Source organism: Odontesthes bonariensis, chromosome 7 (genome assembly GCF_027942865.1).
Source record: "Odontesthes bonariensis isolate fOdoBon6 chromosome 7, fOdoBon6.hap1, whole genome shotgun sequence".
In the NCBI taxonomy this organism is placed as follows: domain Eukaryota; kingdom Metazoa; phylum Chordata; class Actinopteri; order Atheriniformes; family Atherinopsidae; genus Odontesthes; species Odontesthes bonariensis.
The window spans coordinates 14,829,879-14,855,572 of NC_134512.1; the positions used below are offsets into that span (position 1 = coordinate 14,829,879).

At 41.6% G+C, this 25,694-nt stretch overlaps 1 protein-coding gene across 1 annotated transcript; it reads left to right on the top strand.

Moving 5' to 3' along the window:
- The first annotated feature begins 2,343 nt into the window (after nucleotides 1-2,343).
- On the top strand, nucleotides 2,344-25,253 carry tmem263 (transmembrane protein 263). The gene is made up of 3 exons (XM_075469611.1): nucleotides 2,344-2,520; nucleotides 4,022-4,088; nucleotides 24,253-25,253. Exons 2-3 carry the CDS (start codon nucleotides 4,022-4,024, stop codon nucleotides 24,549-24,551), a joined length of 366 nt encoding a protein of 121 aa, XP_075325726.1. The 5' UTR covers nucleotides 2,344-2,520; the 3' UTR covers nucleotides 24,552-25,253.
- The last annotated feature ends 441 nt before the right edge of the window (nucleotides 25,254-25,694 follow it).

Genomic DNA, 25,694 nt, shown 5'->3' on the forward strand with positions numbered 1-25,694 from the left:
AATACTGCAAGGGACCAGCCCCCCCCCCCCCCCAAAAAAAAACAAAAAAACGAGCACACGGCCCGGCCCCTGCCCCGCCCGAATCTCACTCCAAGCAAACTTGAAAACTTGAGAGCCCTGTGTAATATATCTACAGTTTTATGAACAGAAAATTACTTACTAGACAACGTTGATGCATAAAAATCTATTAGTCTCAACTGTCCAGTGTAGTTCATGAACCGCAGCGAGCAGCTCATGAAACGATTATGGAAACAGACCCAAAGTAACGTAACATTTGAATTACTACACATAACTGTGTGTTGTGACAGTAAATATCTTGCAAACTGGTACAAAAACGGCCTGATTGTATTACAAATCAGATTACAAAAATGTTTACAATTCTCAAACATTTTGTGGAATTTGGTCCCAGCAACACATGAAAAACACATGCATAAGAATTTTTTACTAAACCCTGAAAAGGAATGTTTAAAATATACCCCCCTTAAAAAGGTATACCATTAAAGGTGAGCTGTTCAGGCACTGGATTTACTCTGCCTCATGCCCTGCCGGTCGCTGGGATAGACTCTGGCCATGTGAGATCCACTTCATAACTCGTTAAAGGTAACAAGTGCGTGTCTCTACTAGAAGCAGAACTTAGTAACTTGACTAACTATTGCTGATATAGTCGCTGCACATGCCTTGAAGGTTGATACATGAGATAATATCTGAAAAACTTCCTAGTTCTCCTAATGAAAATCTACAGGAATCCATTATGCCACAGTGACAACAACCAGGGTGGAGAAGTCTCTGAAGCTGTTTTCAAAGGTGAACTCTGGGGACGTTCATGAGAATAGAGCAAACTATTTGGCTCAACTATTTAGACTTTATTCCACAGTTGCTCTTCACATATGTACTTCACAGTGGGAGTTTGTGCTCTGATGATGTTACACATGAGGAAGGGGTGCAGGCTCCAGTAGGCAGGGCATTATGTAAAACAACTGGAGTGGAAATCTGTAAAGTACATTGGATGAGGCTACTTGAGGACTGCTTTTGTGTTCCTATGAATACCACCATGCAGGTCAGCAGAAAAGACTATGAAATAACAACTCTTGCTAGCATGCTGCCACATTCATGCATATCCACATTCTTGTGGAAAATTGATTTTGGGTGGAAAATATTCTCAAGAGGTCTGGAGTGAGTGCATGGAGTGGGCTGTGGTCTAACATGCCAGCACATCCAGAACATCTCTACAACATTTCAGTAATGCAGATCATGTCTGAAAACAGCTTAAATGGGGTAAATTGTTGGTGCTTTTACAGCCTCTGTTCTAATTAGCCTGGTTGGTAAGGATGAGCTGAAGCACGCCAGAGGGAGGGGGAACAACTTGTTGTCAATGTTAAGACTTCTCCAAGCTGCTTCAGTATTCAAAATGATTGATTGTGGTATTTAGCGATCGCATCCATTCAGTTTGTTTTAGCTAAGGTCGCAGGCCTTCGGGTTTATTAACTCACAAGTCAACCAGTTAAGGAGTCTTTTAGCCTTCCTGTGGCTGTACTTCGGTAAACTAAACACAAATTAGAATTTTTTTTGTATGAACTTTGTGCATTTTAATCCAGGCCTCATTTTTAAAACAGGCAGAGTTGGCAGTTATTAATGAGGACTTTTGATAAGATCCTTATGTCTGCTGATATGTGCTTTTGGGATGCATAGATCTAAGAGACTTATATAATTCCATGTTATTATAGATATATTGCCACGACCCCTGGGGATGTTATGTTGGTTGATAATCAAGGCTGGACACATTTTTGCTTTTCCTGCTATCCTAGTTTCTTTTGAAGGAGTCGTGTCGGCTTGTTTTTTAAGCAGGTTATAATACATCTGTTTAAAAGAGACGATCTTTGAGTTACAAAAACACAAACCCCTACGTCACTTCCTCCTGGAGGCAGGAGGTGGTGTTTGGATCAGTTTGTACCCTCCCGCCAAAGATAATTGACAAGTACAGGCTCTGTTATGTACCTTCATTTACTCTTTTTATGCCCTCTGAACACTGTACCCAAACAACAAGAGCTGTGCGCACTTAATTATCATCTAAATAAAATTTGATACACAGCCTATTTTATTTAATCTAAAAAAAAAATTGTCTGCCCTCATGATCTCACAAAGCCTTTAAGGTAATTTTAATATGAAGTGAGACAACTTGTTTTGCGTTTTAAGGCCTCGTTTCATGGGTGCTTTTATCATTTAAAAAGCCAAAGATTAAACTATAATATTGAACAGCTACACTTTAAAAACAAGCGGCGCTCACATGCATGCGTGTGCTTTTTGGAGGCCCAGTCTGCGCGGACAGTGTGTACCTCCGTGTGCTTTATGGGTGGAGACTGAGGACCTCCTCCAAAAAACAGTCAACAGAAGCCAGTTTTAGCATCAGCAGCTTCGTTAACACAGGATTTGGGACCTGGAAATTATCATAGTCGATTACTTTAAGTCCTTTGCACGTCCTGCGATCCATTGGATCGGTGTGTAAGCGAACAATAAAGCAAGGTACGTGTTAAATTAGCTCCTAAAGGTTTTGTTTGTGTTACAAGAGTTAGCCATGAAAACTTCTACAGAACCACGAGCGTCACGTTTGACAAAACTGAGCCATATTACCTTAAAATGACAGGTTAAAAGCAGATTTGTTCGATATTTTTTTTTGTCGACGGAATACACGGTGAGTTAAAAGTGTAAGTGACGTGATGTTCGACCTAGAAGATTCTATAAATTAACGTTAAAGCGCGTGCTGCTTCGATTGAGACTGAAACAGCCACACACAGCCAGCGAAGCAGCAATGAATGCTTAAAGTCATACAATTTTTGTTCATTTGCGTAGGATCTCTTTAAATAAAATATGTACGACTGTCTGGTCTGCTTATATGGAAGTTAACGTCCTCCGAACAATGCTCTAGGTAGGTTACCTAGCATAAATTATTTTAGCTACGTTGTACTTTTAGCCACAATCTGTCATTGTATTAAGTGACGTACTTTCTACCACAGCTTCCAAATTACACTTTTCTTTATTTTAGACTACACTAAAGCGTTAAAACAGACCAAGGCTTTGGTCCCATCCTTTATTTGTTTCTATTTTGCTTTTGAGTTGCTTGACTTTCCTATAAAAGTTTTAGTTTAGTTATTTTCTCGAACTGCATTCGATTTCAAAGGTGTAATGAAACAATTATGGCAGGGGTGGGGAGTACGATTTGAATTGACGAAGCACAAATGCCTACATTTGAAAGAAACCCCTTAATTTAATATTAGCTGTCCAAAAATAACTGTATTATGGACTGATATCACATCTTCCCTTTTATCATACAGTGTTTGTCAGAAGTTACTCATTCTAAATGAATGGGTATGTCTGTCAATTATGGCCATTAATGATTCATTCAGGACCAAATGCCAGACATTTATTTCCAAGATATACACTTTCAGGATTAAGAACATGAATAATATTTTTCAAGTAGTGCTTTAAGGCCCTGCAAGGTTCTGTGATCTCAATAGAAGTTTGTGCTATTTTCTTACCAAAGCAAATACACAACATCAAAGAAATAGCATGACATGGGAGTGTTAGGGTTAGCTGGTATGGAATGACTCCTATTCCTTTCTTTATTTTTTTTTAACCTGTCGTGCTGCTTAGTTACAGCCCCTGAACAGGTCTGCCTTGTTTTTGTATCAGCAGCACACCCAAAGCAATCGCCCTCATTTTTGCCTCACACTGTGTCCCCACAGCAGCCCAATTTCTAACCCTGATGTTCAGCTAAAGTTATCTGTATAAGCTGTCCCGCATCAAATACTTAGTCCAATTTGATAGAAAGACTTTAGCTAACATATGCAGCACATAGCTTGTCACTGTTTCAGTGTTGAGGTGAAATCCGTATGTTCGGAGATCAGGTACTTTTGCTCATTACAAAGATTGATGGTAAGAAAACCATAAACTGGACAGCAACACAAATGTTAATCTCTTTTCACGCAGTGTGTCAGCTTGGTAATTCTCTTATTTATTCTCTCAGATGAGTCAGGCGGAGCAGGTGCCTGAAGACATCACTGCATACCAAGAAGATGAGCCAGTAGCTTCAGGTAAGATTAGTTACAAATAACCTCTGATGTTTTAAAGGACACTGGGAGAGGTTTTCAGATAATGTAGTTACTAATATTAACTTGATAAAGTAGATGTGGAACAAATGTTTTTTTTAAACAAAGTTTAATTTTTTGTAACCCGAAAGGGAAATTATATTATTTGTACAGTATTTTTGTTTTAATACATTCATCCTAAGCTTTCATAATGAAGAGTTATTGCTGCTGGCGGGAAGGACCTCCTGTATCTCTCTGTGTTACAGCAGAGCTGAAGAAGCCTCACTCTGTTGTGACAACATGATGTTATAAATAGGATGGACAGTGTTGTTCTTTATGTTCTCCAATGTGTGCGGCACTCCCCTTTTAAAACTCTGCTCCAGGGCCTCTAGAGCAGTCCCCAGCACAAAGTCAGCCCTCTTTATCAGATTGTTCAGTTTCTTTGAGTCTCTGGCTCTGATGCTGCTGCTCCAAGAGATTGCTGCTAAGCAGATTGTACTCTCCACCACAACATTTATATACTTATACAACATTTGGGTGCAGACATTAAAAGACCTCAGCTTCTTCATATAGTACAGTCTGTTATGTCCCTTCTTATAAACGGCCTCAATGTTTGCAATTCCAGTCCAGTCTGCTGTCCAGGTAATCCCCCACGTATCTCTACTCCTCAACCACCTCCATCTCTTCAACAAATGCGTGGCAACAACTGAGCTGATGAGGTCACAAACTGTGTTGGTAATATATCAACCGTTACCAGAATAACATAGGTGATATCTCTTGGTAGACAGTATGGATGTATCTATCCTCTCCTTCACAGTGACGTTTCCAGGATTACACCATCTGTTGTTAATGAGCATTGCGATACCTCCACCTTTGCTTTTGCCTTCTTCTAATGTCTCAAATGTCTGAGACTGCTCCAGTCAGGTTTTTTGCAGTTGATCACTGACGTATTTGAAGCCTTTGACTTATAATGTAACATTATTTATGGATTTTACATACTAATTTTACAACATCCTATGATAAGTAATACATTAGTAGGTGCGACGGGATAATTTATCATTTCCCAGCAGCTGATTTCTGATTGGGCAACACGTGCATCATGTCTAGGGGTGGGAATCTGGGCACGTCACGATTCGATTGCGATTCAGGGGCTACGACTCGATTATAAAACAATTATTGATGGGTCTTTAATTTACATATATTGATGCACTTTTTCACAACATTTCTTTTTGTCTCACCGAATAAGCATTCATAACTTGCAATTTTGAAAAACGGTGCATTTGTAATAAGAAACAAGAGTTGAATTAATTTCCATTATATTTTATTAAACTAATGGAAATGCGTGCAAACTGGAAAGTTACGTCGGGGTGAATCGAGTTAACCCCTAAATTCCACCAGATGCGCGTGTGTTGCGTCTGCGCTCCAGCACGGCAGCGGAGCTGATACGTTTCAATTCTAATCAATTCCACCGGCTCCGTCACAGCTGCGGCGCTCCGGAGCCTCCGCAGCAGATATAGAAAATAAAAGAGAAAAAAAAAGATCATATGTCCCTGCACTAGACCTTGAAAACGTCATAATAACGTGGCTCTTGTCCAGTTCACTTCTGCCGCCGCCGTTGTAGAAGCCTAAGGGTATAGGCTAGTGACAATGGCTCCAAAAGGGCCTTCGTTTTCGAGATACCCCTCCCGGAGGTAGAACCATACCCAACAATGTTTTTCCTCATCTCAAAGGTCTCCCATACATGAAATTGATTCTTGGCCAAAATGATTTTACTGCTAAGGCTGAAATATTGACACATTTTCATATGCACCCCCAAACAAAAAAAACACCAAAAATGTGACCTCTCCGTATGGGAGTAAAGACATAAAAAGTCATGCAGAAAATTAACGGAAGCTTTGAGAGCTTTGACAGTTGGCATGGTTGTCCTCAGGGGTCCACTATATGTACTAGAAAAGGTTAGATGTGGATATCTTGACGTATGAAGTAGATATAGGTCTATAATCACACACCTAAAATAGGCGGAAAATGATAAAAATTATTTCTATACAGAATGTCATCATTTACTTTGAAATGGCTTTGTCAGGGAGTGTCAAGTGCAGACATATGATAGCTTGATTGAAAGGTGGGGTTGTGCTGAATCTAGCAATACCAAATATGTATATATATTGTGAAGATTGAAGATGGTATATCACCAAATGAATGAAGTGTCCACAATGAAAGAAAACTAAAAGGAGAGACAGCCCCTATTTCAATGCACTTTAGTGGTGAGAGGATTGCTCATACTTTCTACTCCAGTATATTACTTCAAATACACTTGTAATTGGTAAGTGTTGTGGCCATTTATGTTTCTTATTCATGGGTTCTATCGGTTTGGTTTTCTTTGGTATGTTGGAATATACTTTGGTTGATTTGGAGTCAAGATCTGGGGTTAATTTTGTATTTGAGATTGTTTAAATTATTTTGGTGACTTTTGGACCCCCCCATTAATCAAACAGATTAAGAACACACCAGGGGCTCTTTTTTGTTTGGCAAATGTCTGGTGTGAGAATGGGAGGTGGTGGTGAAATGATTTTTTGACCACTTTCAGATCTTATTAATTTCAAACAAGTTAACTTTCGTTTTCATCTCAATCGTAACAATTTTTTGTTATTGTTTTGTTCATATTTTTGTTGGTAAGAGAAAAAATAAACCACATATATTTTAACAACTGAAGTGCGTGCAAGTCAAGAACACAACCACCTGCTGCCACCCACGGCCTTTATTGGATATATCATTTGGAAATTTAAAAGGCCGCGAAAATAAGTCAAAAAATCATTTTTGGACACGCTTGGACATTGGAAAAGCTTGGAAGTTTGGATATTTGGACCTGGATGATTGCAACCTCATGGCATGGACTTGGAGAAGACGCACAAAGTTCGTGAGTAATGCGACACTTTGTTGGAATGAGCAGAGACACTGAGCTGAAATGTGAAACTTTGTAGCCTACTGGACTATATCTGTTGGATCTATTGAAACGAATTTTGTGTTGAAGATGGAGGAACAGGAAGATGTTCAAAAAGAAAGAGAACTCTTTAATTTGATTAAAAGGCGCAGAGCCAAACTTGGCGTCCTGACAAGAAAAAGAAATGACATTCATGCTCTAATTGATGCTGGAGAATCAAAAACCTCCATAGATGAGCATATGCAAACGTTTAATAATTATTTAGCGGAGTTTATGGACTTGCAATCTTCAGTTCAAAGTCTGCTAAACGATGACGAAAAGGAAACTGATCACGGTGATTGGTATGAACCTAAGCTGATCTGCTTTAAAGAATTTTTGGATGAAATTGAAACTTGGATGAATGGTGACCCTGTGCAGGAGGGCGAATTGTATTCAGTTTCTGGCGCTGAAGCAAAGGCGGCATCTCATGATGGTGACATTGGGCCGGATGATAGCGTCTCTCAAACAAATGGCAAGGTTTCTGAAATATTATCTGAGACCGCAGCTAAACCAGTCAGTAAAGCTGCTAGTAAAGCGCCAAGTAATGTCAGTAAAGCTTCTAGTGCGCGGAGTAAAAGCTCCCGTGCAGCTTCAATGGCGCTGATGGAAGCCGAGGTGGAAAGAGCCGTTCTGAAAGCGGAGGTGGACGCGCTGCAAGAAAAACATGCGCTCGAACTGGAAGAAGTTCAATTAAAAGCCAGGAAAGAAGCATTGGCTTTAAGAACTAAGTTGGTAAAGGCGGATGCAAAAATGCAAATTTACACCTCTCCGCAGGATAAGAAAAGTCATGATTCCAGCACTGAAGATGAAAAAGATGCATCGGATTCTGCAACATCTACTGAGTTTATACCTGTTGCTACAGCTCAAAAGGCTCCAAGAAAACAGAAACCATTGTCAGTTCCTTCACCCGTACCAATGCCCCAAGAGACACCTGCTAATGTAACATTAAAAGTGAAACCAGAAGAGGAAAGCCCAAAGCACATCTCTTCTCAGGTTGATGTCCATAGCAGTGCTTTAACAGAGATCATGAAAAAACAGAATGAAATCACTGAGATGCTGGTAAAACAGCAGAGACTTTCACTTCTCCCATCTGTAGAAATTCCTATTTTTAGTGGTGACCCTTTGTATTTTAGATCCTTTCTTAAGGCATTTGAGCAAGGAATAGAAACTAAAACGGACAACATGCAGGATAGACTTTATTATTTAGAGCAGTTTACCACAGGACAGCCTAGAATCTTGGTTAGAAGTTGTATGCACATGAGTCCACAAACTGCCTATGTGGAAGCAAAAAGACAGCTTGAGTGGAACTTTGGTAACAGAGCAAAAATAACATCTGCATTTATAGATAAGGCTCTGAACTGGTCAGTTTTAAAGTCCGATGATGCTGCAGCTTTAAGAGCTTATACATTCTTTTTAAGAAGCTGCTTCAACACAATGGATGAAGCTGGGTTTATTGATGAGCTTGAAAATTCAACCAATATGAGGATTCTTGTTTCGAAGTTGCCTTTTAGACTTCGTGATAAATGGCGATTAATTGTGGTTGACATAGCAGAGAAGTCCGATCGTAGAGCAAAATTTAAAGATCTTCTTAATTTTATGGAAAAACAAACAAAAGCTGCGTTAGATCCCATTTTTGGGGAGAGTCAAAATCCAAAAGAAAAGATGGCTTTAAAACCTTTAAAGGTTCCGTTTAAAACTAAAAGCAGCAATTTTGCTACTTCTGTTGCTGTAGTTTCTAAACAGAACAATGAAAAACATAAATTGGAACAGGTTCAGTATAGCCATGAAGATAAAGAGGTGGCTCCAACCCAGTGCTTGTTTTGTAGCAGAAAGCTAGCCTGATAAACCAGCCTAAATGGATTGGATGTCTAATTTAGTCTGGCACCGATCAATGGATACAACGGAACATTGTTGATGAGCACAACCCGTTGTCTTTCAAACCGCGTCTGTGCCTATAGGCCAACGCTCTGACCAATCAGCGCAACTGACTGTGACGTAGTAAGCGCGACAGAAAGCTTTGGTGGGAGGGGACTCTTCCAAAACTGATGCCAAGCACAGATTCTATAATAGGACAGATACGCCACTCACGGTGCATTTCCGGTTTCCAACGAGGCGATTTTGGTTGCAGTTCCACCCTCTTTCCACGTGGGGCGCCCAATTTTGGAGACCAGAATGAATGGAGTCCTATGGAGCTATACGCCCTTTCGTGCCCTTATCTCAAGATATAATTTTTTTCTCTAGTAATTCGAATGTTGTTTTCGAAAAAGGGTGTTTAGAAAATACCCATGGCTGAGTTTTAGATTTTTAGAGCCACTCATTTGCTTAAAAAAAGGATTTGAAGTGTATATGACGTCATACATAGCTGGTCGACCAGCTGTCATTAGCACAATGCTAGCGCGTTGTGGACAACAAGAAGCCAACCAGTAAGAAATCAAAGCGATATATGTACTCGTTCAGTAGATTTTTTACTTGAAACCCATGTTGAGCTCTCAGAAACTACATTCAAATCTGAGCGCTCTTGAGGAGACTTAGGTGAAACTGACCATTTGTAGCATCTAGCTCCATAGGGCCCCATTCATTCTGGTCTCCACCGACGCTCCCAGTGGAATTCTGGTGGAACTGCAGCCAAAAAGCCGGTACAATGGGGCTTAATACAGAGTGGCAAGGCTGTTCGTTATAATGGCTGTGTGCCAAGGCTGAATCAAACGAGCACTGTTCCATTGCCGCCGCCATCTTTCTTGTTGTGCTTTCGCTTGTCTATGTTCGCTTCCACTGCCCAACGTCGCACTGCTCTGTCGTCACTCCCTCAAAACCCCGCACCAGAACCCTCTGGCCCGCCCGCGTTGATTCAAAACACATCTCTGCGTTGTGATTGGTTTAGTTGCCATCTGCCAGATTCAGGGCAGTATTTTCAAAATGACAAGTGGATCGAGGCCAGACCCAACCGCAGGCAAAACATTTTGCCGTCCAGCAGTTGGCGCTGGTTTTCCAGGCTAGCAGAAAGCATTCTTTGGAGAAATGTGACTCATTCCAGCAGAAAACTAATAAAGAAAAGGTGACATTTCTTAAAACTAAAGGTTTATGCTTTGGCTGCTTACAGAAGGGGCATATGAGTAAAGATTGTCCACAGCGTTTGGCATGCCTCACCTGTAATAAAAGTCACCCTACTGTTCTGCACATTGAACCAAAAGACCAGTGGCAAGCAATTAAGGCTGGATGTAAAGAATCACCAGTCTCAAATGCTCTTGTGTCTTTGAATATTGGTAACTATACTAGGGCCGGGTCTAATAAGTGTGCTCTGTCAGTTGTGCCAGTAAAGGTAAAGTTGGAAAAGGGAACAAAGGTTGTGGAGACTTATGCCTTTCTAGATCCAGGCAGCTCTGCAACATTTTGTACTGAGGCTTTGATGATGCAGTTAAATGCCTCTGGAAAGAAAGTGGAAATCATGCTAAAAACCATGGGACAGGAAAGGCCTGTAAGTAGCTATAGACTCTCTGGTTTGGAAGTAGCTGCTTTAAAACAAAATGAGTTTTTGAGGTTGCCTGATGTGTATACTCAAAAGTCCATTCCTGTCACTAAAGAAAACATCCCTAAAGAGGAGGACTTAAGAAAATGGTCTTACTTAAAAGATGTTGAATTGGCACCAATAGATGTTGGCATTGGGCTGCTCATTGGTGTAAATTCCCCCAAAGCATTGGAACCTTGGAAAATAATTAACAGTGAAGGTAGTGGGCCTTATGCTGTGCTAACACGTCTTGGTTGGGTTGTTAATGGTCCACTCAATCAGGGTAGTGAAGAAGATGTACAGGTTACTGGTTCTATTCAGGTGAACCATATCTCTATAAGTAGTCTGGAAAAAATGCTGGTCAGTCAGTATAATCAAGACTTTGTAGAGCACCAGTGTAACGAGTGTGCTGAACTGTCTATAGAAGATAAACAGTTCATGGACATCATGTCAAAGTCAGCTGTGCTTAAAGATGGTCACTATTACCTGAAATTGCCTTTTCGTAATCCTGAAGTAAAAATGCCCAACAACAAACGGGTGGCCCAGCAGAGGGCGCAATGTCTGATAAAAAGATTTCAGAAGGATCAGCTGTTCTTTGAAGAATACAAAGAATGTATGCATAATGTTGGAATGGAAGGGCATTCAGAAATAATACCACAAGATCAGATAGAACATGAGGAAGGCAAGGTGTGGTATATACCTCATCATGGGGTCTACCACCCCCGCAAGAAAACGCTGCGGGTTGTTTATGATTGTGCTGCAATGTTTGCTGGAACATCACTGAACAAAGAGCTATTACAAGGACCAGATATGACTAGCACCTTACTAGGTGTACTCATTCGCTTTCGGCAGGGTCCAATAGCCCTTATGACAGACATTAAAGGGATGTTCCACCAAGTCAGAGTAGCTGAGGAACATGTAAATTACTTACGTTTTCTCTGGTGGCCCGACGGTAACCTCACAAAAGAGCTTGTTGAGCATAGAATGTTGGTCCACATTTTTGGGGCAGTATCCTCCCCCAGTTGTGCCACATATGCGCTATTAAAGACTGCTGATGACAACCAAGATATGTACCCAGAAGAGATTATAAATACAATCAGGCACAGTTTCTACGTAGATGACTGTCTTAAGTCTGTCCAGTCTGTTGAGCAGGCCATCTCTCTTTATCAGCAGCTCACAGAATTGTGGTCAAAGGGGGGATTTAAGCTCAATAAATGGGTATGTAATGAGCGCTCTGTCCTCTCTCAGATTCCTGAGGAAAACAGAGCAACAGGTGTAAAGATGTTGGACTTTAGCCGGGATCAGCTTCCCACTGAAAGAGCTTTAGGAGTGCAATGGGATGTTGAACAGGATGTTTTCACCTATAGCATTGTAAACAAGCACAAACCACTAACAAGACGTGGTATTCTGTCCAATGTTAGTTCTATTTATGACCCTTTGGGTTTCTTAGCTCCAGTCATTCTCCCTGCAAAGCAAATTCTTCAACATCTCTGTAAACTGAAGTTTGGCTGGGATGAGACAATTCCACCAGAAATGGCACAAGTTTGGAAAAAATGGGTTGAAGAGTTAGTTCTTCTAGACACCTTTAGTGTCAGAAGATGCATCTCACCCAAAGGATTTGGGGAGATAAGAAGTGCTCAGCTGCATCACTTTTGTGATGCCAGTGAGACTGGGTATGGTGCTGTGTCATATCTTAGGCTATCTAATAGCAAACAGGAAGTGTGTGTTGCCTTTGTTATTGGTAAAGCAAGGGTGGCACCATTAAAACAAGTCACTATACCACGACTTGAACTTGCTGCTGCAGTCTTAGCTGTGCGTTTGGACAAAATGCTATCAGTTCAACTTAAACTCAATTTGAGTGAATCAATTTTCTGGTCAGACAGCACGACTGTCCTGCAGTACATTGCAAACACAACTACACGGTTTAAAACATATGTAGCTAATAGAGTTTCTATCATTCGTGAGCTTACAAAAGTTACTCAGTGGAGGTACATCAGTTCAAAGTTGAATCCAGCTGATTCAGCCTCTCGAGGCATGAAGATTGGCCCTTTTTTAAAGTCTTCCACCTGGATTAGCGGTCCAGAATTCCTCACCAAACCTAAGATACAATGGCCAACAGTGATGAAAGCAATACCTGTCCACTTGGAAGCTGATCCAGAGATTAAAGTTCAGGTCCTGACATATGCGGCTGTACTGAAAGAAGGGTGTCCCACTACTAAGCTGCTAATGTACTTTTCTAGTTGGACAAAGCTGAAAAGATGTGTAGCATGGATCCTGAAACTGAAAGAAAGGCTACAAACAAAGAAAAACAAGTTGCTGGACGCACACTGTGGAAGTCAAATGTGTGCTAAACAGGACAATAAACGGGATGCTCAGCTCACAACTGATGATCTGTCAACAGCTGAGGAAGCCATAGTGAGATTTGTGCAAAGGAAATATTATGGCGATGAAATAGCTGCCTTGAGCTCCGGTGCTGTTAAGAAGTCAAGTCACCTGTACAAGCTTGATCCTGTTGTTACGGATGGTCTGTTAAGAGTGGGCGGCAGACTGAGCAAAGCAGCATTACCCGAGGAAACAAAACATCCTGCAATTTTGCCAAAAGAAAGCCATGTTTCAAAGCTCATTCTTCAACATACGCATGAAAAGGTTGGACACAGAGGAAGAAATCACATGCTTTCTACCCTTCGACGTCAGTACTGGATCCCCCATGCTAATTCAGCAGCTAGAAAGATCATTAGAGAATGTATGGTGTGTCAAAGACGGCGACAAAAGCCAGGTGAGCAGAAAATGTCTGATCTTCCCATTGACAGAATCTCAGCTGATCTTCCACCGTTTACCTATGTTGGTGCTGATTATTTTGGACCAATACAAGTGAAGAGAGGGAGGAGTATTGTGAAAAGATATGGAGTTCTTTTTACATGCCTAACTTGTCGTGCAGTTCACCTTGAGGTGGCACATTCTCTCAACACAGATTCCTGCATAAATGCTATCAGGAGATTCATCTGCCGCAGAGGACAAGTCAAGGAAATCCGGTCGGACAATGGAACCAACTTTGTCAGCTCAAATCGTGAGTTAAAGCAAGCCATAATGGAGCTAAATCAAAGCAAAATCCAAAAATATTTAGCACTGGACGGCATAAAGTGGACCTTTAACCCGCCCCATGGGGCCCACCATGGTGGTGTTTGGGAGCGCCTAGTGCAAGAAATAAAGAGATTATTATGCTCTATCACAAACCAACAAATACTAGATGACGAAGGCTTGCATACAGTTTTATGCGAAGTAGAAGCTATATTAAATGATCGCCCAATCACACCTTCTTCTGACGATCCCAATGACTTGGAGGCTCTTACTCCAAATCATTTGCTCCAATTAAAAGGTAAACCTGTGATGCCACCAGGTTTGTTCAAAAAGGAGGACCTGTATAGTCGGAGGCGATGGAGACAAGCCCAATACATTGTGGACCTGTTCTGGAAAAGGTGGGTGAAAGAATACCTCCCTATGTTGCAAGAGCGACAGAAGTGGAATAAAACTCGCAGGAACTTTGCCATTGATGATGTGGTGCTTGTTGTCGACGAGGCTGCCCCAAGAAATTCTTGGCCCATTGGACGCATCACAGAAACCATGGCAGATGCACACGGATTGGTTCGGCGTGTTCGAGTCAAGACAAGAACAAATGAACTGGAGAAGCCGATCAACAAAATATGTCTCCTGCTTGAGGCTGTATAGAGACGACAATAAATGTTTGTCTCCAACTGAGTCAAGTTCTGGAACCTCTGGCTCTGCATTTACACTGATACTCATTTACTGACATGCTGAACATCTCATTTTGCAACATACACCTTTATACACATGCACAGTCCATGCACATAAACAAGAAAATGACTTGAACTCATGGAACATTGACTGTTTTTGCCTTTCTATTTTTATTTTCATTTTTTCTCTATGAAGACGTATATGGACTACAAACAAAAAAAAAATGTTTTTGTGAATAACCTGGATTGCTGGATAAGTTGATGTTTATATGAATTATTTGAGAAAGTTAGTGAAGATCTAAGTCTGTTAACGTTAATATTAATAATAAATTTATAATGGCCACTTATATGAATGTTAGATAATTCATGTTGTACAGGAATTAAGGGCCGGGATGTTGTGGCCATTTATGTTTCTTATTCATGGGTTCTATCGGTTTGGTTTTCTTTGGTATGTTGGAATATACTTTGGTTGATTTGGAGTCAAGATCTGGGGTTAATTTTGTATTTGAGATTGTTTAAATTATTTTGGTGACTTTTGGACCCGCCCATTAATCAAACAGATTAAGAACACACCAGGGGCTCTTTTTTGTTTGGCAAATGTCTGGTGTGAGAATGGGAGGTGGTGGTGAAATGATTTTTTGACCACTTTCAGATCTTATTAATTTCAAACAAGTTAACTTTCGTTTTCATCTCAATCGTAACAATTTTTTGTTATTGTTTTGTTCATATTTTTGTTGGTAAGAGAAAAAATAAACCACATATATTTTAACAACTGAAGTGCGTGCAAGTCAAGAACACAACCACCTGCTGCCACCCACGGCCTTTATTGGATATATCATTTGGAAATTTAAAAGGCCGCGACAGGTAAGTGATGTTCTAGATCATATTTTATTAAGAATCAGATTAGAGTGAAAATATCTTTAGACTATATATTTAGATTATATATTTCAGATTAGAGTGAAACTATATTTATAATAAAAATATCTTCTATATCTAGTGTAGTCAAGTGGACCTTATTTGTTGATCACCCAAAACCATAAAACAGATTTTGATCTGTGTAGTTATATTTCAGATTAGAGTGAAACTATATTTATAATAAAAATATCTTCTATATCTAGCATATCAATAAAGTATCTCTACTCTACTCTACTGTATTCATTACAATAGCTTATAGCCTAAATACAATTTATGAATTAAACTAGACTGCAGAAAATGCAAAATGTAGGTTTGTACATGCTGTTAAAGTGTGTGATACCTGCAGCTCTCTGATCTTCAAACTCACCAGTCCACCAGTCGCCCAGGAGACACCAGAGATCTTCAGTTCAACAGTTGGTCAAAGTGCTTTAGGCCAGGGGTCCCCAACCTTTTCAGCACCAAGGACCGGTTTGGTTCTGCAATTTGTTCCCGCGGCCCGGTCGGGGGGGGGGGGGGTACTTTTTTTTCACTTTACGTTCAACAGACATTACATTTAGCAGATGCTTTTACAAATTAGGATATGATGACAGACAGACAGTCATCATTGAAACAAATAAACGTGCACAATCGGCCTCCTATAATGCAATCTATGCAGTTTCCAAGTATAGAATCTAGCGAGTGAAATGAAAGAATTCCCGATTTCCATGTCTTTAAAAAAAAAAAAAAAAAAAAAGCCACAACAGCCAAATGGTGATGCTCCATCAGCGTACATCATTGATGGCATGGCTGTTCTACAAAGTCTCCATGATGCAGCCTTCCAGACATTTAACGAGCTGGCAGAGTGTTTCTGGAAGAGGATAAGCATGTTAATGGGAAAGGAAGGAGTCTGCTGTGTTGCTTTAGTGTTTGACAGGTATGACCAGCAACACTCAGTAAAAGATTTTGAGCGGCAAAGACGGGGTGCCATTCAAACTACTAGGACACATATAATCACAGGACAAGCCAGTGTGCCGAACTTTAGGAAATATCTCAAGAGCAGTGGAAACTAAGTGGCTACATCACCAGCACTGGACCAATGAGACTCTCTTCAGAAAAAACTATAATCTTGGCAGGTGGCTTTGATAATGGTGAAGAGGTTAAGAGAGTCAGGAAGTCAGGCATTGACTGCTTGACAGAGTTTTTCAGTGACCAGGAGGAAGCCGATACAAGAATGGTGTTACATGCAATACAACTTGCACAGTCACATTCTTGTCTAATAGTCAAATCAGATGATACAGATGTGCTGGTGCTGCTTATCTACTATTCAAGCAGAGGAATGTTTGGATCCTCTGAAGTGTACATGCACTCTGGACATGGCCTGAAGGAAAGATTCATCCCAGTCAGTTCAATCTGTGAGAAGCTTGGCCCAGATTTTTGTGACTGTTTGCCAGCATGCCATGCCCTTACAGGCTGTGACACCACCAGCAGCTTATACAGAATCGGGAAGACCACTGCCTTCACCAGACTGAAGTCCCATCTAAGTGAATTGAAGGAAATGACCCAGTTTGGACTTTCTGGAAGCCTGCAGGAAGCTTTGCCTGTGGCAAGACGATATGCCCTCCTCCTGTATGGCCAAAAGAAGAGGGTCGATGGTCAGCCTTGCACCAATCTGGATGAGCTGAGGTACACCCTGGCTTCTACCACAGACGTTTGTTCATCAAATCTGCCTCCGACAGAGGATGCCTTTGAACAACATGTAGAGAGAGCATTATACCAGACAGCAGTGTGGCGTCACAGCCACCTGCCAAAGCCGAAGCTCTGGAACCCAGTAGGTAGGGGATGGAGACTCAGAGAAGATGGGTCAGTTGAACCGGTCATGTTCAAGAAGGACGCTGCACCGAAGGAAGTCAGGGACATTACCCATCTTTACTGTAAAGGCAAATGCAAATGCGATGATGGCACCAAATGTCAATGCTTCGCAGTGGGACTAACATGCACTGACTTTTGCTCATGCTTCCCTGACTGTCAAAATGTGACCCACTTTAACACAGAAGATGATGTGGATGAGTAGATTTACCTAACTTGTTCTGTAAGTTCATCTAAGTTCTTATTAAAACGTTCGTCAATGCCAAATTGCAGTCCCGCCTCCTCAATCTCGTTTAAAAAAAACACCTCATTGTTCAAAATCTAACTTTGTTTCACTATTAATTCTATTACAGTGTGTTGCTATACAGTATTAACTCCTTACATTATTAAATATCTAAAGGGTACCAGAGCTTGCAGAGCTTTGGTCTTTTATTCAAATTCAATTCAAATTCAAAAATACTTTATTTATCCCAGAGGGAAATTAAATGTTGATGTAGCTCAATTAAATCAAGGAGTTATTATAGATGCTGATGGCTGTGGGCAGGAAAGATTTCCTGTAGCGGTCCGTTTTGCATCCAAACTGAAGAAGCCTTTGACTGAAGAGACTCTGTTTTCCGATAACAGTCTCATGGATTGGCTGTTCAGGGTTGTCCATAATTCTCTTGATTTTATGCAAAATCCTTCTTTGCATTATTGTCTCCAGAGGTTCCACAGTCGTCCCCAGAACAGAACCAGCCTTCTTTATCAGGTTGTTGAGTCTTTTTAGGTCCCTGGTTCTGATGCTGCTGCCCCAACAGATGACGCAAGAGGAAATGACGCTCTCAACAACAGACTTGTAGAAGATCTGCAACATCTTGTTGCAAACCTTGAAGGACCTTAGCTTCCTCAAGAAGTACAGTCTGCTCTGTCCTTTCTTGTAGATGGCTTCACTGTTGTGTCTCCAGTCCAGTCTGTTGTCCACATGAACACCAAGGTATTTATATTCCTCAACCACCTCCACTTCTTCTCCCATGATGGAAACAGGGTTTGATCTGACCCTGTTTCTCCTGAAATCTACAATCATCTCCTTTGTTTTGTTAACATTCAATATGAGATGATTGTTCCCACACCATGCCACAAAGCGGTCCACCAGCTCTCTGTACTCAGCTTCTTGTCCATCTCTGATACACCCGACAACTGCAGAGTCATCTGAATATTTCTGTAGATGACAGGAGTCTGACTTGTACTGGAAGTCTGAAGTGTACAGAGTGAAAAGGAATGGTGAGAGTACAGTCCCCTGTGGTGCTCCTGTGCTGCTGATCACCTGGTTAGACACACAATTCTTCAGTCTGACAAACTGTGGTCTGTTTGTCAGGTAGTCATTAATCCAGGTGATTGTTGAGGCCTCCACCTGAGTCTTCTGGAGTTTCAGATGAAGCAGATCAGGCTGGATTGTGTTAAATGCACTGGAGGAATCAAAGAACATGATCCTCACAGTGCTGCCTGCTTTGTCCAGATGACAGTGGGTTTGTTGAAGCAGGTGTATTATAGCGTCTTCAACTCCAACTCCATGGCGATAAGCAAACTGCAGGGGGTCCTGATATGTGCTGGTTTGCATTCACAGGTGGGTCAACAGGAGTCTCTCCAGGACCTTCATGATGTGGGATGTCAGGGCAACAGGTCTGTAGTCATTGATGTCTGAAGGGTGAGTTTTCTTTGGTACCGGAACCAGACAGGATGTCTTCCACAACAGTGGTACCTTCTCTTGGGTCAAGCTAAGGTTGAAAAGGTGTTGCAGAATCCCACAGAGCTGCTCTGCACAGGCCTTCAGGACTCGGGGGCTGACACCATCTGGACCTGCAGCCTTGTTCCGGTTCAGTCTCTCCAACTGCCTCTTCACCTGACTTCTAGAAACAGAAAAGTGGGAGGGGGAGGCAAAGGGGACAGCAGCATCTCCTGATTGGGTTGAAGACAAACTAGTGGAAGCAGAATAATCCATGACTGAGGTGGAGGTGGAGATGTTACAGGAAAGCTGTGGGTCAGAGGAGGGTGGGATGTCTCTTTGGCTGGGAACAGGAGGGGAGGATGGTGAGCTTGTTCCTGAACGGAACCTGTTGAAGAATGTGTTCAGCTCATTTGCTCTGTCCAGACTTCCATCCATCCAATCCTCCCTCTGCTTGAGGCCTGTGATCTTCTTCATTCCTGACCAAACATCTCTGATATTGTTCCTCTGCCGTTTACTCTCAAGCTTCTTTCTATACACCTCCTTGCTCTCTCTGATCTTGACTTTGAGCTGCTTCTGTATACTCCTCAGTAACTCCCTGTCTCGCTCCCTAAAGGCTCTTTTTTTCTTGTTCAATAGTTCCTTTAGCTCACTGGTGATCCAGGGTTTGTTATTAGGGAAGCATTTCACTGTTCTGGTGGGGATGGTGTTGTCCACACAGAAGTTTATATAGTCAGTCACACACTCAGTCGTGGCATTAATGTCCTCTCCATGTGGCTTACAAAGAGAAATCCAATCGGTTTCATCAAAACAACCCTGTAAGGCTTCTTCAGCTTCATGTGACCACTTTCTAACAGTCTTTTTTGTGACAGGTAGTCTCTGGACAAGGGATTTATATGCTGAACAGAGAAAAACAAGGTTGTGATCTGATTTACCCAGGGGAGGTCTTGATTTCGAAATGTATGAATCCTTGACATTTGTGTAAAACAAATCCAATGTCTTGTTTTCTCTGGTAGAGCAGCTGACAAACTGTTGAAAAGTTGGCAGTGTAGCAGAGAGTGAGGCATGATTAAAATCACCAGATATTGCCATAAAAGAATTGGGGTGTTGTGTCTGTATCTTAGCAACAACGGAACTGATGACATCACATGCAGTGTCGGCAACAGCTGAGGGTGGAATGTAAACAGCCACCAAAACAACACTGGTGAACTCTCTTGGCAAATAATATGGACGAAAACTTACTGCCAATAGTTCAATGTCAGGACTGCAGAGACGACTCTTCACAGTAACGTGTCCTGGGTGACACCATCTGTCGTTGACAAGCACTGCCAATCCACCCCCTTTCCTTTTCCTGCTACTCTTTAAATCTCGATTTGCTCGTACAGTCAGGAAGCCCGGCAGAGAGACGCTGGAGTCGGGGATATGATCCTGTAGCCATATCTCAGTAAAACACATAATGCTACATTCCCGATATTCTTGCTGAGTCCTTGTCAAGGCTAGAAGTTCATCCAACTTGTTAGCTAATGATCTTACATTGCCCATGATGACGGATGGCAGAGATGGTTTGAACTTCTTCTTTCTTTCTCTCCTCTTTGCTCCTGCTCTGCATCCACGACGCCTCCTTTTCAATTCCAGTGGGATTTCTGGCTTCAGTTGTCGAATTATTTCTGCTTTTCCAATGTTAATCAGCTGCTCCCTGTTGTAAACCACCTTGTTGCTATGGTTATGCATCATAACAAAAGAGTAAAATATACAAAAGTATTGGGAAAAATTAATCCAGCTGCACAGCATCCAAGGCAGGAAGGAACAGTTGTCCAAAAAATGCAATTTCTTCCAAGAAATAAAAGGAATGAAATTTAGAAAAAAGAAAAATCTCAATGTGAGGTACAGAGCTACTCCAACGTGCTGCCACCCTCAGCAGCGCATTCTAGAATTCATTATATCACTGGATAAAGGACTGGAGGCTGTCACTGATTCATTTTGCTTCATTTAGCACACCTCCTTCTTTTGGTAAAATAACATCTTCAATACTCATATCATATATCATACATATTTGGTATTGCCAGATTCAGCACAACCTCACCTTTCATTTGAGCTATGATATGTGTTGCTATGATCATCATGAGCAAAGCAACCATAAAGGAAATGATAACATTCTCCATAGACATATTTTTTCCTCATTGTCCGCCTATTTTAGGCATGTGTTTATTGGTCTACATCTTCTTCATACATCAAGATATCAACATCCAAAAGCTGCAGTGACTCCCTGGCCACAACTGTGCAAAGTCCCAAAGCTCTCAGGGCTTCTGTTAATTTTCTGAATGACTTTTTAGGTCTTAACACCCATACGGAGAGGTCACATTTTAGTTTTCTTTCATTGTGGACACTTCATTCATTTGGTGATATACCATCTTCAATCTTCACAATATATATACATATTTGGTATTGCTAGATTCAGCACAACCCCACCTTTCAATCAAGCTATCATATGTCTGCACTTGACACTCCCTGACAAAGCCATTTCAAAGTAAATGATGACATTCTGTATAGAAATAATTTTTTATCATTTTCTGCCTATTTTAGGTGTGTGATTATAGGCCTATATCTACTTCATACATCAAGATATCCACATCTAACCTTTTCTAGTACATATAGTGGACCCCTGGGGACAACCATGCCAACTGTCAAAGCTCTCAAAGCTTCCGTTAATTTTCTGCATGACTTTTTATGTCTTTACTCCCATACGAAGAGGTCACATTTTTGGTGTTTTTTTTTGTTTGGGGGTGCATATGAAAATGTGTCAATATTTCAGCCTTAGCAGTAAAATCATTTTGGCCAAGAATCAATTTCATGTATGGGAGACCTTTGAGATGAGGAAAAACATTGTTGGGTTTGGTTCTACCTCCGGTAGGGGTATCTCAACATTTTAGGGCCATTGTCACTAGCCTAGTAGTTGTCCACTATTCCGGCACGTCAAGCCGTATCCAACGCATTCAATTCATTTTCAATGAAATCCGGCCGATCGTTGTCGCCGTGCTCGCAAAGCATGCTGGGATTCCGGCACGGCGAGCGGGGGACTTGCGGCACGTCAAAAAGTTGGGCTCGCTCGAACTTTATGCAAATTTGCCACGGCAGACGGAGTGCGTTATCCAATGAAAGTAGATCATGTGATCTCCTGTGTCGCAGCAGCAGCAGCACAGCAGCAGCACAGCAGCTCTCCTCGCTCGCAGATCCACAGCCATAGTGAAATACGAAATAATGTTCCATTGCTGACGATTTATACACATTCATTTCCCTCCAAAACTCAAATTTTTAGAGGGAGAAACTTCGGTTGGTTAAAATCACAAGTTATTTACTTTCCCCCGGAGCCATTCTACACGCCCCTCTGTACACGCCCACTGCAGTAGCAACACGGCGAGACTACGCATCCAATCCGGCGAGTTAAGTTGACGTGCTGGAATAGTGGACGACTACCGTAAGTGTTTCCACACGTCTGCTTTTCAATTAGAACGAGCTGCTCGGATCTCATGGCGAGGTGGATAGCTGCATTCAGCCATGTTTGTTTTCCTCCAAGCGGCGTGTCCGCTCCTGGTGCGCTCCCCTTAGTGTCCCGGAGATGATGCATTTTAGTGCCGTCTGTATTAATTTATTTAAATAATCAAAATTCGGACGTTTGTGAATCGATTCAGAATCGTCCATGTCCGAATAACGATATATCTAAGAATCGGAAATTTCCCCTAGTCCTGTCTCTCTTAATCACAGCAGCATCTTTTTGGTTATTTGGAACAGCTTAGAGCTGTAAATATACAGTGAGTTTATACCAGAAACCCAGTCGCTGGATAGATATCCTGAATGCTTTCGAGCTTAGAAGCTGACAGTGTGTGCAGTAATTGATGTGTTGTAAACGGGCTGCGTTTTAGTGGAACCTGGAGTGATAAACTGTATAATATTGCTGAGGATGCAGATTGACCTAAAACATGTCTCACTGTTGATGGTTGAAACAAGCATGAAGCAGGAGAAAGAAAGAAAGAAGAGTTGCCACCCACTTTGAGTCTGGCTGACACTTGGTGATGAGGGGGAAAATATCTTGCAAAAATTTTAAGGGATATATTTCCATTTCTTCATGTGTTAATAGCCGCTTTCGGACTGTAGGAACCTTTGGCAGTTCTAATAACCTTTTAATCCGCGGGGCCGTTTTCTCCCGCATTCGCACATATAGGAACTCGGGACCATCGCCCTCAGTTCCTATAACCCTTTCAGCTCCTTCTCCGAGGTCGGGTCTTTTCATGGTTCTATAGAACGCATCTGACGGAGGTGTGTGGTGGTCGGTAGCTACGCCCCTTGTCATGCTATCACGGCTGAAATGTTTCATCATACCACACAGACACAACCGGCGGGTGTTTAATAAGTTAAACTTACACTGGTCTCCTTTGTCTGCGGCGCTCTGCTCTCCTTTCTTCCTTCATGAAATGAAAAAGTACCGTCTCCTGACTCTCTCTGTGAGCTCTTCCAGCCTCGATATTAGACGCCTGATGTGATCGTCCATGATTAATATCACCATCATGCAGACCATGAACACGGTGGCCTCCCCGCTCTCCATATTAGCTTCTTTGTGGTGTTTTTTCTTCTCTCCTTACTTTTACCGGGTTTTGTTTTGTTTTGTTGTTGAATGTGGCGCTAAACGGCTAACGTAACACGTCACTGACGCAGACGGCTGCGCGCGGCGCATCAGTCCCGACCTGGTGCCGACTCATGTGCGAATGCAGACTGAAACCTTCCGCTGGGGAAGGACAGTTATCAGAACGGAATTCGAGTAGGGTAGTTCTGATAACTGCATTCTTAGAACGGCTCTGTCCGAAAGCAGCTATAGTCAATGTAAAGGGGCCCGTCGCAGCATAGTTGTTTCCTGCCACCTTTACATAAATACCCACAAGTACACTATTAAGCTGTCATAAGCTTAAGCTTATGATAATCTAGGTGTTAAAACATCGGTACAAGAAAAAATATAATTTCATTTATTTTTATCACAGTTAATCGTGAGCTAAAATGTCATGACAGTGTCAGTCTTGGCTGTTGTGCTCCTGAGGTACTATATTATTGAACAAACAAAGTCTTTGGGGTTATTGCTGCTTGATGGATTTAGAGTTGAGCTTCATATTACTGAACATCTTTCACTGCCATTGATTATTCAGCTAATGAAGAAAAGGATCAAATTGTAGTATGTGTGCCAAAAATGCCTATGAAGATGTAGTATGTTTAGTGTAGAGCATAAACAGTAAGATTCATAAGTTTGTTACTCATAAATCTATTTAATTATATAAAATATGGCTACAGAACCTTTCTGTCGGTCATTATTTTGTGGATCAAACACTCAATTGTAGATCAAGCCAAAGTCTTTCAAACCTTTTTATTCCCACTGGTAATAATACACTGAATCTGAAAATGTTGCCTTTTTTTTGTTTTTAAATCAGACACCAACAAGGACCACCCGCAGGCACAACCGGGAATGTTCGGAAGGCTGGCGGGGGGCTTGTATGGAGCCACTAAAGGAGCTTTAGGAGCGACGGTGGGCGGCGTGACCTGGATAGGAGGAAAAAGCCTGGACCTCACCAAGACTGCTGTCTGCTCTGTAGTCGCTGTGCCTGCAATGGGAGTGGGGCTGGTCAAAGGGGGAGTGTGTGCTGTCGCCGGGGGAGTGACTGCTGTCGGCTCTGCAATGGTCAGCAAAGTTCCCATAGGAGGGGGCAAAAAAAAAGACAAGTCTGACTGAGGGGGAGCAGCCGAGAGAGAGAACACGCACACAGCTGAGCCATGTGGCTCAGCTGTGTGTTTATGCATTCATGAGCTGGAAATGGGCAACAGAGGACTCAGAGTTCAGGTTTTGGTGTTGGTTCTGTGCCGCCCCCCCCCCCGTTTATCTTTTTATGTTATTGACTAGAAGTCCATTTTCATACAGTTATCTGTCAAAGACTAAGAAGGCAACAACCTCCACCGTTAAAGCAAAAACACACCAGATCATTGCAAGACAATCAGTGGTGAACTATAACTCACAAACACTGTTAAGTTGAACTGGAAATGCTTTCATTAGGATTTCTGTTCTTTCTTACGCTTATTGCAGTTGTTCACAAATGAGCAGATATGTCACATCAAAGTAGTGGCATCTAAAGCAAAAGTCCAGTGTAACTTTCACATTACACACTGTTTTTTTGTTTGTCTTTGTTTATTTCTCCAGTGTTTATATTTGTTTTCCGATTTTGTATCGCCACCTGGTGGTTATGTTCTCAACTAAGCGGAAGGCAACTCCTTGATAGTGTTTTTACTACAGTAAATGATTTGTCATATAACCTTTTTTCCAGCTGAGGCTTCAACGCTTTTGGCAGTGTATAGAATGTTTTTGATCAATTTGGAAACACGTCAATGTTGTATTCAGAACTTGTTTAAATAAAATACCTGAAAAAATGTCAGAAAACAATCGACATCTTTGTAGATCTGGAAATCAGTACTTTATGGGATTAAATTCCAATTCCAATTCAATTTCCATACCTGCTTCATCATATTCAGGGCAGCAGAGGGAGCTGGAGCCTGTCCCAGCTGCCATTGGGTGAGAGGCGGGGTGCACCCACAAACGAGACCGTCAAGACAAACACACTCACGTTCACTCCTCGGGTCAATTTAAAATCCTCACTAATACCAGTACCAGGAGAGAACCCATGTCTGCATGGGGAGTTGATTTCTGGGAAAGCTTTCGAACACTGTTCACTTTGACAAATACTGAAGATTAAATGTTGACAGGTGGAGACCTCATGTGTGACTCCTGCTATTGACACCAGTTGCTAAGTGAAATGTATTTTAATCCAGTAATTATGCTAAATCTCGTGTTTATGATGCATTTAAAAGTAACTCTGATTTAACA

Bases quoted from the DNA above. Each gene is read 5' to 3' on its own strand.
- tmem263 (XM_075469611.1), top strand. From the start codon at position 4,022: ATGAGTCAGGCGGAGCAGGTGCCTGAAGACATCACTGCATACCAAGAA. The intron at 4,089-24,252 runs GTAAGATTAGTT...TTTTTAAATCAG, and splicing joins AGATGAGCCAGTAGCTTCAG to ACACCAACAAGGACCACCCG.